Source organism: Bos indicus, chromosome 25 (genome assembly GCF_029378745.1).
Source record: "Bos indicus isolate NIAB-ARS_2022 breed Sahiwal x Tharparkar chromosome 25, NIAB-ARS_B.indTharparkar_mat_pri_1.0, whole genome shotgun sequence".
NCBI classification, from domain to species: Eukaryota; Metazoa; Chordata; class Mammalia; order Artiodactyla; family Bovidae; genus Bos; species Bos indicus.
Window position 1 is genome coordinate 26,933,729 of NC_091784.1, and position 18,863 is coordinate 26,952,591.

The 18,863-nt window shown below is 48.6% G+C and overlaps 1 protein-coding gene across 1 annotated transcript; it reads right to left on the bottom strand.

Moving 5' to 3' along the window:
• Nucleotides 1–3,950: 3,950 nt before the first annotated feature.
• Nucleotides 3,951–15,947, bottom strand: NFATC2IP (nuclear factor of activated T cells 2 interacting protein). Its single transcript, XM_070779855.1, has 8 exons — nucleotides 15,512–15,947; nucleotides 13,615–13,687; nucleotides 10,797–10,911; nucleotides 9,826–9,906; nucleotides 9,531–9,717; nucleotides 7,870–8,014; nucleotides 7,640–7,749; nucleotides 3,951–5,979 (listed from the first exon to the last, which is right to left on the bottom strand). Exons 1-8 carry the CDS (start codon nucleotides 15,893–15,895, stop codon nucleotides 5,821–5,823), a joined length of 1,254 nt encoding a protein of 417 aa, XP_070635956.1. The 5' UTR covers nucleotides 15,896–15,947; the 3' UTR covers nucleotides 3,951–5,820.
• Between the last annotated feature and the right edge of the window lie 2,916 nt (nucleotides 15,948–18,863).

Genomic DNA, 18,863 nt, shown 5'->3' on the forward strand with positions numbered 1-18,863 from the left:
AGTAAGCTCCTGAATAAAACCTCAGTTGTTGGGGAGGAGTCAGGCAGCAGAAGAGCATGTGCAAAGGCCCTGTCACAAAAGGAAGCACAAGGAGCACAAGGATCTGAAAGGGCAGTGTGGAGAGCAGTGAGAGTGGGAGACTGGCTTGGGAGTAGGCGGGGAGCAGGCTGGGCAGGCCTGGGCCGTGTTTAAGGATTTCCTTCGAGTCCAATTTGCATTTGAGAAAATCACTCTGGCTGTATGGGAAGGGTTCAGAGATGCAGCAACCCGTGGCACTAGGTTGCAGGCTGTGATGGCCTGTAACAGGATGGGACAGAGGCAGGGAAGTGAACTGCTTTGGGGCAGTTGATTTGGTGATGGAGAAGATATGGGAATGAAAGAGGTGTGTGTTAGTTGCTCAGTCGTATCCAACTCTTTGAGACCCCATGGACTGTACATAGCCCACCAGGCTCCTCTGTCCATGGTGTTCTCCAGGCAAGAATACTAGAGTGGGTAGCTATTCCCTTTTCCAGGGGATCTTCCTGACCCAGGGATCAAACCCGGTCTCCTGCACTGCAGGCAGATTCTTTACCGTCTGAGTGTGGCTCCATGAAAGAGGTATCAAGAATGAAACTTAGAGGGACTTCCCTGGCAGTCCAGTGGTTAAGACTTTACAATGCAGGGAGTTGGGGTTCAATCCCTGGTTGGGGAGCTAAGATCCCACATGCCTTGTGGCCAAAAAAACCAAAACATAAAACAGAAACGATATTGTAACAAATTCAATATAAAGACTTTTTAAATGGTCCATATTTTTTTTTTTTTAAATCTTGAAAAAAAAAAGAACAAAACTTAGGGAATTCCTTGGCAGTCCAGTGGTTAAAATTCCTAGGACTCTATGCTTCCACTGCAGTGGGGGCTGGATTAAATCCCTAGTCAAGGGAACTAAAATCCCACATACTGTGTTGCTGCTGCTGCTAAGTCACTTCAGTCATGTCCGACTCTGTGCGACCCCATAGACGGCAGCCCACCAGGCTCCCCTGTCCCTGGGATTCTCCAGGCAAGAACACTGGAGTGGGTTGCCATTTCCTTCTCCAATGCAGGAAAGTGAAAAGTGAAAGTGAAGTCGCTCAGTCGTGTCCGACTCTTAGCGACCCCATGGACTGCAGCCCACCAGGCCCCTCCATCCATGTGATTTTCCAGGCAAGAGTACTGGAGTGGGTGCCATTGCCTTCTCCGATAGCCAAAAAAAAAGAGTTGGACTTAGGTTTGGAGCTCATGGATGGTAATGGGATTCTTTGAGACGAAGGATTTATTTATTTATTCAACAGACATTTGTTAGGTTAACTACTATGTGTCAGACACCGGAGAAGGCAATGGCACCCCACTCCAGTACTCTTGCCTGGAAAATCCCATGGATGGAGGAGCCTGGAAGACTGCAGTCCATGGGGTCGCTGAGAGTCGGACATGACTGAGCGACTTCACTTTTACTTTTCACTTTCATGCATTGGGGAAGGAAATGGCAACCCACTCCAGTGTTCTTGCCTGGAGAATCCCAGGGATGGGGGAGCCTGGTGGGCTGCCATCTATGGGGTCGCACAGAGTCGGACACAACTGAGGTGACTTAGCAGCAGCAGCATGTGTCAGACTCAGAGCTAGGGAATCTTTGGGAAAAACAAGATACAGTATTTTTTTCAAGGAACTTACAGTCTAGTAGGGATGAAAGACACAGACCAAGGAAGACAGCTTGGGAGTTTTGAGCTAGATCCTTGGTCCAGGCTAAGGTGGGACACACACAGGAGAACATGACCAGTCCTGGGCGGGGGGGGTTTATGGAGGGAATGGAAAGGATGGGGTCATGGGAAGCTTTAAAGTTGTGAAAGTGAAAGGGTTAGTCACTCAGTCCTGACTCTTTGCAACCCCATGGACTGTAACCTGCCAGGCTCCTCTGTTCATGGGATTTTGAACACTGGAGTGGGTTGCCATTCCCTTCTCCAGGGGGTCCTCCCAATTCAGGGATTGAACCCAAGTCTCTTGCATTGCAGAAAGATTCTTAACTGTCTGAGCCACCAGGTCACCTTAAAAATGTGAAGCTCTAACAAAAAAGGAAAATGGCATCTTGCCACTCAGCAGTGTGGCAGCATCTGGGAGCATTGTTAGACATGCAGCAGCAGACCTCTCCGGTGGTCCAGTGGTTAAGAATACGCCTGCCACTGCCGGGGACACGCATTCAATCCCTGGTCTAGGATGATCCCACATGCCACAGGGCAACTAAGCCCACGCACCTAGAGCCCGTGGCTCCACAAGAGAAGCCACCACAATAAGAAGCCCAAGCACTGCCAACAAAAAGTAGCCCCCGCTCACAACTAGAGAAGGTGGCATGCAGCAAGGAAGACCCAGAACAGCCAAAAATAAATAATTTTAAACCAGAAATGCAGCATTTCAGGCCCCGCCCCAAACTGTGGGTCCCCCATCTCCATCATGACAAGCTCCCCACCTGATCTGTGTGCACACTCAAGTGTGAAAAGCACACAGCTCCTTAACTGAGTCATCAGCAGGCCCACCTGGTTTTCCTTCTTGCTCTGCATTCTGTGGCTATGTGGCCAGGGACAGGTTATTTCATCCAAGCTTCTATTTCTCTTCTGTAAAGTGGGAAGTATCACACCTACCTCCCAGGATCTCCCTGAGGATGAATGTGATTAGGAAAAGTGCTGAGCTTGGTACGTGCTACCAGATTAGGGCTCCTTCAAGTTGTGAAGTTTCTCATCGGGAGAATGGTAGAAAGATGTCCTGACAGGTGATCAATCTGTTTGATTAGAAGGATGAATAATCACTCTCATCAGAGAACTGCAAATCCTTTTACAATGCGGAATCTTTCCTGAATCCTCCCCAGATGAAGTGCTGAGAAAGAAAAGAAGAAACTGGAACCTTCTAGTATCTGCTAATGCATTTATCATAAAGAGGTCCAGCCACTTGTACTCAAGTGAAAATGGGTAGGTGCACATTTGAGGATCTGTGATTCCATCCTTGGATATAAACCTGAGGAAATCCCACTCAGGGTCACTACAGCACTGCTTGTAATAGCACCATCCTGGGCTAGGATGGGGTTTGCTTACAAATGACAGAAATCCTCCAAAAGTAGGTTTTTGTGTTTTTTTTTCTGTCTTGCCACATGGCTTGTAGGATCTTAGTTCCCCAACCAGGGATCAAACCCGGGTTCCAGGAGTGAAAGTGCGGGGTCCTAACCACTGGATTGCCAGAGAATTCCCATCCAATAGCAGTGATTTAAATAAGACAGGAAGTTCCCCTTCCTGCCAAATCCAGAGGTCAGTGGTGCGGGGCTAGTTAGATACTGTATGGAAGTTGAGACCCAGGTGCCTTCTCTCCTCGTCTTGCCCTGCGTGGCTTCCTTCCCCAGGGTCACCAGGTGTCCACGGGGATGCTCCACCTCCAGTCAGCAGCTTGAAAAAAGCCAAAGAGAAGGGCACATGCTGCCCACTTAGGACTGATCCTGGAAGTCAAACCCCATTTCCCTGTATTGGCATTTGGCCACACTAGGGCTACAGTGGAGGCTGGCAGGCACTGTCTTCACCCTGAACACTCTGTGCTCTGCCAAAAACCGGGGCTTCTGAAGAACAGATGTGAGGGGCCAACTGATGGTCTCAGCCACGGGATTCATGGGGGCGGTGGGTCACATGGGGAGGCAGAGACAGAAATCCTCAAATATATACAAGTTTAATGTATTCCTGTTTATTCTGTTGACACTGAACATATCATTTTAATGTATTCAGACTTATTAATGGATATATCTTACCTGAAAAAAATGAGCTATACCATATCATGGATTATTTAAATATTAAAAATTTTCTTTCTATATTTCCCACATTATAAGTTCAAACGAATGCTACATTCCAACAACAAGAAAAAAACTTTTTAAAGAGAGTGATGTGCTTTTGCCAAAATCATACCACATATCAGGTGGAAAATTCATGGCTTTATTAGTAGATGGCAGAGAAAACTGGCTCATTATACAGTGAAACTAAAACTTGGATCTCATAGACAAAGGTGAATTTTAAATAGTTTAAAAGTACTATTCAACATTTCAGCCTGGCATCAAGCAATGAAAACAAATATTTGACCACGCAGGGCAGATGTCAGCCAGTACACACACCAGCATGTACTGGCTGGACTTCAGCCCAATATTTAGTGGCCTAGATGTGAAAGAAAAGCCAATAAAACTAATAGAAGAAACTGCAAAGTATTGTTAACTATTTTTAAATAAGAAATCAAAAAGCAACAAATGATATAACAAAATAGCTAATTAACCTACATTAAAATTAAGAATGTCTGTTCAGTGAAGGACACCCCTGGTTATACAAACACAAGTGCCATCTTCAGAGTTTTTGCAACTTCCCAGGAATATAGGAGGAACTTTTGAGAGTAAACAAAAAAAAAAATGGTAAGAAGCCCCCATGAGAAAAGGAACAAAGATAAATTAGCAATTCACAAAAAGGGGCACCAGAAAGGCTGACAGGAAAATGAAGAAATTCCTCAAATTACTGGTGACCAGATGAATGTACATTAAAACAGGGCACCACTTTCTACCCAAGAGACTGGCAAAAGTTAGAAAGTTGGGCAGTAATAAATGCTGGTGGGGATGAGCAGAAATAGGAAGCTTTAAGTGGGAGAGTCAAAGACCATTCTAAAAAAACAATAGAGAAATTAATCTGTCTGATGCATAATTCCATCCTGGGTACCTCTGCTGGAGAACTTTACATAAGTATGGAAGGAGACATAGAAAAAGATGTTCACCATGACCATGGCCTTGCCTGTGGGCCGAGGAGTTGCAGGTAACCCAGGTGTCTACCACTTAGCAAATGTCTAAAAAAAATGCACTTAACACCCACCATGGAATATCTTGGAGCAGCTCAAAGAAATAAAGCTGATGTAGCCTAAGCAACCCATGTTGAGTGAGAAAAGCAGCAGGGCAAGATCAACGGGATTATATTACATGTGGGCAAAGTATATGCACACAGACAGCAGAGCATGTTCAAGGAAACATTCATATTCAAAGACATGGAGTCAACACACTAGAACGGATGCTTACAGGAGAGGATGACATGAAGGGAAAAAGCCATAAACCCTGTGTGGACTGCGATCCTGAGATCAAAACCAAAAGGTTCAAGGTGCTCAATTATGCTTTAAACAACACGTGTGCATCAGGAAGGTGGCTCAAAAGGGTCCTAGGGTGAGGAAGACACCCAAGCCTGAGAATCTACTGTACTCTTCAAAATAATAACCCACTGTTTGCCTCTGGTGAAGCTATTGCATTTGTGAGGCTCATCATCTAGTTTCCGGCTGGGCAGAGGAACCACACCTTGGTTCAAGTCAACTTCACCTCCATCCCCCGATGACCCTGAGGCCACGGCTGGTCCTGGATGTGGCAGAATTCTGAGGCCTGGAGTCCCCTTCCAACCCTTACTAATTTCAACTCACTCTTTCAGTATGAGAAGTTTCATATAAGAGACATTTCAGTGAGTGATGGTGGACTAGTGAAGGTGAGGGGATACCTTCTCCATGTCCCAGAGGGCCGTAAAATTCAGCACACCCTGTGGATGGAGCCACAGTCCACCTAAGGCAGCAAAGACCATCATACAATTAAACCAGGTAGCTAACGGCTTGAAACTGGGGTCAAAGGAGAGGGAGTCAAAGATCACTCCTGGATTTTGCTTCAGCTTGAAGATGAGTTCTAACTCAGCTGCAGCTAGCAAGCCCTTACGGGCCAAAATGGGGCAGCCCATTCTCCCCAAGTCCAGGCTGGGCCTCCAAACAGGGAGTGGGGTTTCAGCCCCAGACCTCGATGAGGTCCCCAGATTCCATTCCCAGGTCAGCCGGCAGCTCCTTGCCTGAAAGCTTCGTCCCATCAAAAAAGAAGGAGAGCTTGTGGCCGGAGAGTCCCATAGCCTCCTCGTAGCGGGACATGAGGGTCTTGAGAGGAGAATCCTGGGCGGAGAAGAAAAAAACATGGACGTAAGAATCTGAAAAGAGAGACTGAGGAAAACTTGTAGGGACAGACAGAGAGCTTGGGACATGTCAAGTTGGAGCCCACAGAGGGGGATACAAGTGGACGAAGAAGCCAGCAGTAGCTGGTTCCTTTCTCTAGGGAGCTGGGCCATGGAGCCCAGGGCTGGGATGCTGGCTCTGGGTCGGATACATTCTCCAAAGCTGGTCTCCACACCTAACATGGAGGCATGATGCACAAGGAGGAAGCCAGCCAGGCTCTGGAGTGAGCATGACCCAAGCTGGGGGCCAGGTGCCCTTATTAAACTAGATGTGTAAGCTTAGCCAAGTGCTATGGGTTTGAGAGTCCCTTGGACAGCAAGAAGGTCAATCCTAAAGGAAATCAACCCTGAATATTCATTAGAAGGACTGAAGCTGAAGCTCTAATACTTTGGCCACCTGATGAGAAGAGCCAACTCATTGGAAAAGACCCTGATGCTGGGAAAGATTCAGGGCAGGAGGAGAAGGGGACAACAGAGGATGAGATGGTTGGATGGCGTCACCGACTCAATGGACATGGGTTTGAGCAAACTCCAGGAGATAGTGAAGGACAGGGAAGCCTGGTGTGCTGCAGTCCATGGGGTCCCAAAGATGGGGACACAACTTAGTGACTGAACAACAACAACAGTGGATTGACTGTGTCCCCCAAAAACATACCGTGTGCTCCTGACCCTTAAGAAATGTGCATGTGACCTCATTTGGAAGATATGATCAAGATAAGATGAGGCTGGGACTGCCCTGTGGTCCCACTGCTAAGACTCCACCTCCCAACACAGGGGGCCCAGGTTCAATCCCGGGTCAGGAAACTGGATGCTACATGTTGCAACTGAAGATTCTGCACGCTGCAACAACTAAGACCCAGTGCAGCTCAATAAATAAATACACATTAAAAAAAAATGAGGTCATGGTTGATTACACTGTGCACTAAGGTGACAGGACTAGTGTTCTTGTAAGACGGGAAAACAGATACATACAGAGATACACAGGGAGAACTTCCTATGACAAAAGAGGCGGGAGGCAGCTGCAAGTCAAGGACTGCTGGCCACCCGCAGAAGGTAGGAGGAAGCATGGACCCAGAGGCTCCGAGGGAGCGTGAACCTGCTGACAACTTGATTTCAAACTTGCAGCCTCCAGAACTGGGAGAGAACACATTTCTGTTGTTTTAAGCCACCCAGCCTGTAGTGGTTTGTTACAGCAGCTCTCAGAAACAAATACAGCAAGTCATTCCACCTCTACAGATGTTGGTTTCTATCTGTTAAATGAGGGTAGCAACAGTGCTTTCTCATACAAGACTGCTGTGAATTTCAATAATATCCTGAATGTGAAATAATTAGCCTTAGCACAGGGACTGTCACTTCTATGGTACATTTGATCGGTCTTACTGGTTACTATTCAAGGGTGATTTCCACTTTAACCAGGAGGAGTTAGGAGACCAGAGCCAGCTTCCCAGAAGAGGGAGGGAACCTAAACACTGAACGTCATACACTCTCTAGGATGGGCAGGGACCCAAGACCACAGAGGGCAGGGACTCCATCCTCCACCCACTGAAGGGAGACTGCAGAGCACAGGGCAAGGGGCGTGGCCAGCTGGCTCCCCCACTCACGGGAGGCAGCGAGACTTCCAGCGTCTGGTGCTTCTCTTTTCCCTGGACCCGAAGTTGGAGCAGTGGCGACGTCTCTGCAGCCTCCGGAGAACTTGCTAGAACCACACAGTCTGTGGCAGGCAGGATAGGGAAGCCAGGCCTAAACAAGGGTTGGAAGCCAGGCCCCCTCTGGGCCTCTCCCCACATCCCCTCCCTGTGGCAAAATCCTCCTCAGGCTTCGTTCCTCTCACCAATGATGTCAGCCACGCCAAGCTTTAGGGCCCTGGGGGTGGCGGTAGGGGACAGCTCGGTCTCTCCCAACAGCAAGAGGATCCTGCTTGGGGACACCCCAAGGCGGGCGGCCATGTGGTCCACCACGCTCTTAAGGGGCTCCGACTAGGAGGGGGACAGAAAGTAAAGGACGCCTTCCTGCCTTGACTTGCTTCCCCATCCCCATCCCCCAATTTCTGGCCTTAACTACTTGCTGAATTCCTCAGCAGTGAGTTCCATCACATTTACCTGGAAAGGCACAAAATAAAATCATGTCAATAAGGGGTTCAGGCAAGTGACACAGACACAAAGCAGCCATGAGTTAGGAGGGGAAAAAAGGGAGTGGTGGGGGTTGTGGCCAACCAGAACTGGATATGCCCCATCTAAGCCTGGGCAGCTGTTCCACAGCTCTGGCTAATTGGTACCAGCTGGGAATATGGGCCAGGTACTGATGCTTTTGAACTGTGGTGTTGGAGAAGACTCTTGAGAGTCCCTTGGACTGCAAGGAGATGCAACCAGTCCATTCCGAAGATCAGCCCTGGGATTTTCTTTGGAAGGAATGATGCTAAAGCTGAAACTCCAGTACTTTGGCCATCTCATGCGAAGAGTTGACTCATTGGAAAAGACTCTGATGCTGGGAGGGATTGGGGACAGAAGGAGAAGGGGACGACAGAGGATGAGATGGCTGGATGGCATTACTGACTCGATGGACGTGAGTCTGAGTGAACTCCGGAAGTTGGTGATAGACAGGGAGGCCTAGCGTGCTGCGATTCATGGGGTCGCAAAGAGTCAGACACGACTGAGCGACTGAACTGAACTGAACTGAACTGCATCTTCCTATTTAAGAGAAGCCAGAAATCTGGACCTCAGTACCCAATCACCCATTGCAAAGGTTGGAAATGAACTATTTGGTTTTAAAATCACCGTACAGCTTGAAAGAAGATGCATGGAACTTCCCTGGTGGTCCAGTGGTTAAGATTCCCCGCTCCCGATGCAGAGGGCACAGGTTCAGTCCCTGGTTGGGGAACTAATATCTCACATGCCAGATGGCATGGACAGAAAAAATAAAGAAGATGATGCACTGTTGATAAGGCCATGGGCTGCTAGTTGGCAAGTTTTGGCTTAGCTGCTTGTCTGATACACTGTTACTACTCAGTAAGTAGTCATTTCTGTTCTTCTTTTGGAATGGGGGTCATCCCTATAATAGTAGTCATCACCAGGAAGCTAGGGGAGCTTGGAATGACCAAGTGACCCCTGGGTGTCTGAAGCCCTAAGAACAAGCACAGGAGGGCAGTACAGGGTCCAAGGGAAGGAAGGAGGGAGGGATGGCCCTCCCCTGGAGAAGGAAATGGCAACCCACTCCAGTATTCTTGCCTGGAGAATCCCATGGACAGAGGAACTATGTGGGCTACAGTCCACGGGTCACAAAGAGTCAGACACGACTGAGCAACTTCACTTTCACTTTGCCAGATAGAGAGGGCAGAGGGAGGAAAAGATCTGGACAAAGGGGACAGTGAGTGCAAAGGCGCAGAGGGCTGAAAGCGTGCTGGGCAGCTCCAGACAGCAAGATGGGCAAAGGAAGACACTAGTCTCTCCATGGGCAGCTCCTGGAACCCTGCTCCCAGACCCTTCAGGCATTTACCATTCTGATGGGCAACCTGACCAGGTCAGCTCGGCACCGGATTTTGAGTGGCAGGAGTCGAGAGTTCTCTGGGAGACTGGGCCCCTCCACTAGGACCACCTCATCCTCTTGGCTCAGGTGGTCTTGGCCTTGGGATTGCTTGGGACTCAGGCAGGAACGGAGATCTTGGAGACGCTTGTTCACCTCCCTGAGGTGCAGAAAGGACTGTGCGTCAGTCAGGGTGGGCCCCCTCCCGACCGTCCCTTCTCCAATCTAGCCCAGAGCAGAGCACACTGCCCACCCCTGCCCTTGGTACCTTAACTTCCGGAGTGCCTGAGTATGCTTCCTGCTTTTGGTACGTGGCAGAGGTGAGGGCAAAGGCGAGGTGTCCTGATCCCTGCAGACAGAAGAGAGGGACAGAATAGGGAAAGAGATGAGACCCCAGCCTCACCCACAGCTCTCCTTCCAGGGGGCCCCTGGGCACCAGACGGGGACCAGGAGGATCAATACGGAGCACTTCTGGTGACATCCGTCTTATTTGAAGACTGGGGTGGGTAGGGGGTGAGGGGTGGAGGACAGGGAAAACCTGAGTCATGATTTTTATACTTATATGGCCCAAATATGAGGGAGGAGAAAGCCTCACTTTTAAGATAAGTTGCTTTCCAGGTGAATATCTGATAAAATCCAAATGACACCAAACACTTACTATATGCTAAGGGTTAACTCTTCATTTACCATAAAATTCTGACCCAAGTACCACTATTATCTCCATTTTACAGAAGAGGAAACTGAAGCACAAAGAGGATGGCCAGGGAGTCCCTGGTGGCCCAGTGGTTAAAAATCTGCCTTCTAATACAGGGGACGCAAGTTCAATCCCTGGTTGGGGAACTATGATCCCACATGCAGCTAAGCCCTTATGCCACAACTAGAGAGGCATATACACTGCAATGAAGACCCCTTGCAGCCAAAACAGAGAGAGAGGATGGCCAAAAGACAGGGTCTGAAGCACAGGGCAGCCTCCAGAGCCACACCCTTCAGCTCCACATCACTACCTTCTTAGACACAAAGCGGAACCCCTCCACTTCCTGGCCAGTCTGGAGGGTCTGCTGTCATCCTCCAGTGGGACTCACTGCTTCTCCCAAGAGTTTCATTCCTCATCCAAGCCTCAGGATGCCTTCTGGGAAACTTCTTACCCTTCCAGGAGCCACCCAAGGGTCCTGCCCGCCTCAGCCCACCCTTCCAATTCCCGTTCTGCTCCTGAGGCCCCAGTACTCTTGCCTCACTCACAGTAACATCTTTTTCTTCTCTTCTCCATCCTTACTCCTCAGCTTCTTCTTCCAGGGGGAACTGGGACATGGGAAATCCACTGCATGGGGACTGCTGGCATCCTCCACATCTGCCTCTGGGGACAGGGGAGGAGGAAGTGGAAAGGGTTAGCCAAGAGAAGGCAGTGGGAGACCAAGGAGAGACAAGGCAGGGGCTTCAGAAGGTTCTGAAAAAGGAGGAGATTAGGGGGCCCCGGACACACATGACCACTGGGGAAGGGTTTGGGGGGACGAATCAAGAGAAAAGCCTAGAGGGCTTCCCCAGCAGCACTGCAGTGGTGCAGTTAAGACTCTGCCTTCCAATGCAGGGACGTGGGTTTGACCCCTGGTCAGGGAACTAAGATCCCACATGCGTGTGGCCAAAAAAAAGGAAGGGGGCGCCTTAGAGAGAAGGATGAACTGGAGTCTGACAGTGAGATTAGGAAAGTGTCCACACCTCGCACCAGTGCATGACACAGGGCCAGGAGTGGACAACGGGCAGTGGCTCACCCAACTACAGCGTGCTCTTCTCATTTTGATCACCTGCACCTCACAAATCAAAAACCCTGAGCACACAACCGGGAAAACATGTATTTACTTAATACACAGGTACTACTGACTATACATGTACAAACCATTATATATGTTATGAATCATACACTATAACAAGTGCTATCAAAGGATGATTTTTTTTCCCCAGCTATTTCTCTTGTTTTCTGCCCCTACTCAATTTGGTGGGCACAAAGAAGACGTGTCTGGGGCGGGGGCGGGGAGCGTCTTTGGTAAAGAGGTTACGTACAGGCCCTCTAAGTCCAGGCTTCTCAAACGTCATCCATGTGAGTGTCGTTGTGGTATTTTGCCATATCTCGGTATTACGTGATATGTTTCTTTAAATCACTCATCTTCACTTAAATGTCTTAGAAAAGGAAACCAGGTATTATTCTAGACCACAGAAGCTCTTTTCCGTTTGCCTGCCACCAGATCATCGTTAACCATCGTTATTTATTTTTATAAATAAATACCATGAATACAAAACAATGGTAATAAATCCTAGATCAGTGGTTCTCAACCAGAGGCAATTCTGCCTCCTGCGGGACATGTGACCATGTCTGGAGACAATTTTGGCTGTCGCAGCAAGGGGAAGAAGGGGTTGCGGAGGGTGATGACGTCTGCTGGGTGGAGGCCAGGCTGCTGCTCCACACCCCGCAGGGCATAGGACAGCCCCACACAAAGAAGGATCCAGTCCAAATGCCGGTAGCACCAAGGGTGAGAAACCCTGTCCTAGGAGCTGCCACTGGCCTGAGACTCTGCATTTCTAACAAGCTCCCGGGAGATACCCAACACTCCTGGGCCCACATTTTTTTTTTCTCAAGATTGTTTTTATATGGACCATTTTTAAAGTCTTTACTGAATCTGATACAATATCGCTTCTGTTTTACGCTTTGGTTTTTCCATGTACGGTATACGGGATCTTAGCTCCCAGATCAGGGATTCAACCTGCACCCCCAGCATTGGAAGGTGAAATTCCGAGCACTGGACCACCAGGGAAGTCCCTGGGCCCTGCATTTTGAGTGGCGAGGACAGAGGTGCCTTGGTACTTCTCTGTTCCAGATACCATATATGTAAACCTTATATGCAGCCCAAGGTGGGAGGGGGGACATGTTATTAAAACATATTTTCTTTAATTGGGCTTCCCTGGTAGTGGCTCAGCTGGGAAAGAATTCACCTGCAACGCGGGAGACTTGGGTTCGATCCCTGGGTTGGGAAGATCCCTGGAAAAGGGAACAGCTACAGACTCTAATATTCTGGCCTGGAGAATTCCATTGACTGTATAGTTGCAAAGAGTGGGGTGGCATGGGGTGGCAAAGAGTCGGACATGACTGAGCGCCTTTCACATACGTATATAGTTCCAAGTACCATATATGTAAACCATATATGTAGCCCAAGGGGGGAGGGCTTTCTATTAATACATATTCTCTTTAATTAATTTCCACCAGAATCCTTTGACACAGGTCTATTATTTATCCCCATTTGGCTGATGAGGAAATTGAAGCCTTAAAAGATTAACTTGCACAAGGTCACACAGCTACTAAGGGGGAGAGCTGGTTCCTAAACCAGCTCTTCATCGCCCTGCCATACTCCCTCGTGGCACAAAAGTCTTAGTCCAAGGTCTGCATTTGCCCACTGGATCTCTTCCCTAGCAGACCTGATTTCTATTCACTGCCCTTGAGCAGTTTGCAAAAAATCACGTCACTGCAGGAGGACAAAGGCTGGGCAGCCCTGATAAGATTCAGAGAACACCCTGTTGGCTCAGAGTGTTCCCAGGAAACTTGCTACAGATGTAAAAAGATGTTACAAATTCTCAACACTTCTCCCTTCCACTGCTCCCAAGGTTATACAATCAAAGTCTCTGGGGATGACACCTGGAAACCTGTATATTAGAGACTTCCCTGGTGGTCCAGTGGCTAAGACTCCAGTGCTTTCACTGCTGAGGGTCCAGGTTCAATTCCTGCTCAGAGAACTAAGATCCCACAAGCCACACAGTGTGGCCAAAAAAAATTTAGCACATTCTGATGCTTATTAGAGCTGGGGGAAGGAGTCTGGACAACACTTTCTGTGTCTTCTGGTTAACAAGCCAGCTCCTTTCAGGACTGGAGGTTTTTCTGGCTAGGATGCAGAAGTCACCTCTTTCATGTCCTCCCCTTTAGCTTCAGGAAACAACTAACTACAGGAATGTAAACTCCAGAAAGTCTTCTCAGAGAGGCCAGTGCTGGACAACTCTCCCTAGAAGCCCTCCTTACCTTCTTCAGCCTCTGGGGGACATAATTTCAGGAGGGACACGTTATCTGGGATAAGGTGGAGGCTGCTTTTCACCTGCAAAGAAATAGTAGATCAGTACCAAATGCTCCCTTACACTTAAAGAGAAAACCGGGGTCAATTCTCTCATGCTCAGCCTCCTCCAGCTCCCAAGCCCACCCTGAGGATGTAGATATTACCACTCTCCCACAGGGACGCAGGAGCTCAGCTTCACCAGGATCCAAAATTGGAGTACTCTACCATATGATATTACTTGTATGTGGAATCTAAACTATAACATAAATGAACTCATCTAGGAAGCAGAAACTTAGAGAACAGACTTGCGGTTGCCAAGCAGGGAGATGGGGGAAGTTGGGGGGGGGGGGGTGCGGTTGAGAGATGGACTGGGAGTTTGGAGTTAGTAGATGCATATTACATACAGAATGGATGGACAACAAGGCCCTACGGTATAGCACAGTGTCAATGTCCTAGGATAAACCATAATGGAAAAGAATATGTATATATATATATAACATAACCTCAGATATGCAGATGACACCACTCTTATGGCAGAAAACGAAGAACTAAAGAGCCTCTTGATTAAAGTGAGAGAGGAGAGTGAAAAAGTTGGCTTAAAGCTCAACATTCAGAAAACTAAGATCATGGCATCTGGTCCCATCACTTCATGGCAAATAGATGGGGAAACAGTGGAAACAGTGGCTGATTTTATTTTTTGGGGCTCCAAAATCACTGCAGATGGTGATTGCAGCCATGAAATTAAAAGACACTTACTCCTTGGAAGAAAAGTTATGACCAACCTAGACAGCATATTGAAAAGCAGAGACATTACTTTGCCAACAAAGGTCCATCTAGTCAAGGCTATGGTTTTTCCAGTAGTCATGTATGGATGTGAGAGTTGGACTATAAAGAAAGCTGAGTGCTGAAGAATAGATGCTTTTGAACCATGGTGTTGGAGAAGACTCTTGAGAGTCCCTTGGACTGCAAAGAGATCCAACCAGTCCATCCTAAAGGAAATTAGTCCTGAATATTCATTAGAAGGATTGAAGCCGAAGCTCCAATACTTTGGCCACATGATGCAAAGAGCGGACTCATTTGAAAAGACCCTGATGCTGGGAAAGATTGAAGGCAGGATGAGAAGGGGAAGACAGAAGATGAGACGGTTGGATGGCATCACCGACTCAATGTACATGAGTTTGAGTAAACTCCGGGAGTTGGTGATGGATAAGGAGGCCTTGGCGTGCTGTAGTCCATGGGGTCGTAAAGAGTCGGACACGACTGAGCAACTGAACTGAACTGAACATATATGTGAGTCACTTTGCTGTACAGCAGAAATTAATCCAACATCGTACATCAACTACACTTCAATTTAAAAAACACAGGAGTACTCTGATGAGGAGCACCCTTCCCTAATGCACTCTAAGGATGCAAGTTTCATTTCCCTTTCTTACAAAGGAGCTAGCCATCCTGCTGTCTTAGAATCCTTGGCAATTTCAGGCCCCTCGCTCACCATACCTCGTGGGGACCCCAGTCCTCTCTGAATTTTCATGGACCCCAGTCCCCATCTTCCTGAATCTTTAGCATCGAGAAACCCAACATGCCCCAAATCCCACCCAGCCCTAGGTCCTCCAGCTCTTCCCTTAACCATCAGATATCTCAACCTCTTAGGCTCCCTATACCCCCCGCCCCGACACTCCAGCTCCTGGGAATCTCAAACTCCAAGCACACTCCAAACCCCTTCAAGCTCCCCAATTTGCATCTTTCTGCCTCCAAGGCCCCTAGCCCCTGCTTCCATTTCGTCTCCCAAGACCAACCCTAGAACCCTACCTCAGCACTCCTAAACCCAGTCCCTCCGCGCTAACCGTCCCGGGAACCCGGCTGCACCTTCTCCGAGTACACTGGAACCGCCGGTGCCTCCCCAGGATCCAGCAGCAGCCGCCGCCGCCGCCTGACCAAGACCCGAGGGGCTCCACCAGGCTCTGCGTCCGCCCCTTCGCTGTCACTGTCGCTGTCGTCCCGGGACGCGGCCGGGACGGGGGATTCGGGAAGCGGGACCTCGGCCGCGGCCGCAGCGCCGCGCGCGGTTGCAACCTCCAAGACATCCTCATCGCTGTCGCTGACCAAGTCCACGAGCCCCGAGTCCAAGGTGTGTCGAGCTGGGGATCGCTGGGCGCCAGGACATCGGCTCCGGCCGCCCCGGGATCCCCGAGCCCTTCGGCCGCCGCCGCCGCCTCTGGGACGACCGGGTCTCCTCACCGGCTCCGCCATGGCACGCACCGGGTCTCCACAGTCGCCAGCTTCTGGTCGACTGGCCTGGCCCCCTCCAGCGGATTCCGCCCTTCATTGGGCGAACCGCCTGCTAGTCAACACCTCTCTCCGTCCACGCCCTCTGGCTCCACCTCTCCGCCTTTTCATTGGTCGCTGGACCCGCCCATCACGCATTCACCACTGAAACCAAGGCGCCAAAGATTCCAATCAACCTCGGCACAATCGTCGTAGGTTTCGATTCGGTCCGCCTCACCCATTGGCCTGGCCTTCTACAAGGCCCGCCCACTGGATGGAGTCTTTTTCCTGGTTGATGGAAGGGCGAGGTATCCTGGGAATTATAGTCCGCAAACCCTCAGGCTGGCGTGGAGGAAATCGGGCTGGGAATAGCTTTTAGACACTGCGGATCTCATGGGTATCCGCTTCCCCTTTCCCCCAACTGCGAGGTGGGCTCAGTAATTACACTACACGCCGAGACCTCGCATACGCCCCTCCTCATGTACAGAATCCACGCAACACACACCCGGAGCCACACTTCAGTACCATACAACTCTCCGAATTCCCTCCTACAGCGTTCCTCACACAGGACGTCCCGACAGACACTACACGGGCTGTATCAACACAACATGTACTCTTGCAACACTGTCCCTCGATATACACCTAAGAACACCCGCCTCGCAAAAAACCTGCAAGGGCAAACACAAATGAAAAATAAGAGGTTTAATTCTCCCTGTTGAAAATAAGGATCATGACTTCACTCTTTCAGAATTTCTTCCTTGGAACTTTTCAAAATGTGTGTAAATCTGTGTGTGTGTGTGTGTGTGTGTGTGTGTGTGTGTGTTAACTGAAGTAGAGTTGGTTTAAAACATTGTGTTAGTTTTTGGTGTACAACACGGTGATTCAGTTTTTGTTTTTGTTTTTGTTTTCTAAACGTTAGCTTTTTTTACATCAACATTTTATTTTTTTGGCTGGACTGGGTCTTCCTTGCTTTGTGCGGGCTTTCTTTAGTTGCAGTGGGGGGAGGGGGGTGGGCAGCTACTCTTTGTTTTGGTGCCCAGACTTCTCACTGGGGTGACTTCTCTTGTTGTAGAGCACAGACTCTAGGCATGGGCTTCATGGGATCAGTATTTGTGGTGCACAGGCTTAATTGGCATGTGGAATCTTCCCAGACCAGGAATCAAACCCATGTCCCCTGCTAACGCAGGCACTCATCCACTGTGCCACCAGGGAAGTCCATGATTCAGTTTTATATATATATTTTCTTTTTCAAATTCTTTTCCATTATAGTTTATTACAAGATACTGATTGTAGTCCTCTGTGCTATACAATAGGACTTTGTTGTTTATCTATTTTATATATAGTAATTGTATCTGCTTAAAGCTCAACATTCAGAAAACGAAGATCATGGCATCCAGTCCCATCACTTCTTGGGAAATAGATGGGGAAACAGTGGAAACAGTGTCAGACTTTATTTTTGGGGGCTCCAAAATCACTGCAGATGGTGACTGCAGCCATGAAATTAAAAGACGCTTACTCCTTGGAAGGAAAGTTATGACCAACCTAGATAGTATATTCAAAAGCAGAGACACTACTTTGCCAACAAAGGTCCATCTAGTCAAGGCTATGGTTTTTCCATTGGTCATGTATGGATGTGAGAGTTGGACTGTGAAGAAGGCTGAGCGCCGAAGAATTGATGCTTTTGAACTGTGGTGTTGAAGACTCTTGAGCATCCCTTGGACTGCAAGGAGATCCAACCAGTCCATTCTGAAGGAGATCAGCCCTGGGATTTCTTTGGAAGGAATGATGCTAAAGCCAAAACTCCAGTACTTTGGCTACCTCATGGGAAGAGTTAACTCATTGGAAAAGACTCTGATGCTGGGAGGGATTGGGGGCAGGAGGAGAAGGGGACGACAGAGGATGAGATGGCTGGATGGAATCACTGACTCGATGGACGTGAGTCTGAGTGAACTCTGGGAGTTGGTGATGGACAGGGAGGCCTGGCGTGCTGTGATTCATGGGGTCGCAAAGAGTCGGCCACGACTGAGCGACTGAACTAATTGTATCTGCTAATCCCAAACTCCTAATTGATCCCAACCCACCCCGCACGCTTTCCCCTTTGGTAACCATGAACTTGTTTTCTTCTGCTGTGAGTCTATTTCTGTTCTGTAAATAAGTTCTGGAGCCATCTTTTTGAAAGCCAAGTGTCAGGGGAAATAGCTCCAGCTCCAACGGGAGACTAACAGCCTAACTTGTAGAAGCTCCCCTGCAATATACAAAACCACCTACCATCTGAAAGATGCTAGAAGCTTGTTTCACCCTTGGATAAAAGCCAATCGCCATGATAAAGGGTGATCTACTACGTATGTCTTAAAGGTGAAGTCAAGTCCCCTTCTTGAGGCCTAGTCATTGGAAACAGGATACAGTTTTGAATATTTATCTTGAAAAGAGGATAATGGGTTATACCTGCTTGGCCTATATGAAAGTGTGAGATTTCTTTCGGCTTTTGCAATCAGTCTCTTAGGGGACTGCCTGTGATGTGCATCACATTCTGTTTAATGCTTATTTAATAATAAAATGGTTTTCTGTCTCTACTACCTCTGTAGAGAGGTTTTCTGGGTTGGAAGAAGGTTTTGTTTTTTCATTATATTTTCCCAACCAACCCAGCAATGACACTGTGTACCCCAGAGGTTACCTACCCTCCACGCACTACAGTTTTCACAACTCCTGTATCAGATGCACCCCAACACACACAGCACAGATACACTCCCTCCTACATGTCACACCTCCCACATTGCCTCCAATTGCATGACACTTGTTGACCTAAATAAAAGTCAGTTATTGTAGAGAATTCCCTAGCAGTCCAGTGGTTAGGACTCCTCGCTTTCACTGCCAAGGGCCGGGGTTCAATCCCTGGTTAGAGATCCCTCAAGGGGAGTGGCACAGCCAAAAAGACAAACAAAACCGAAGTCAG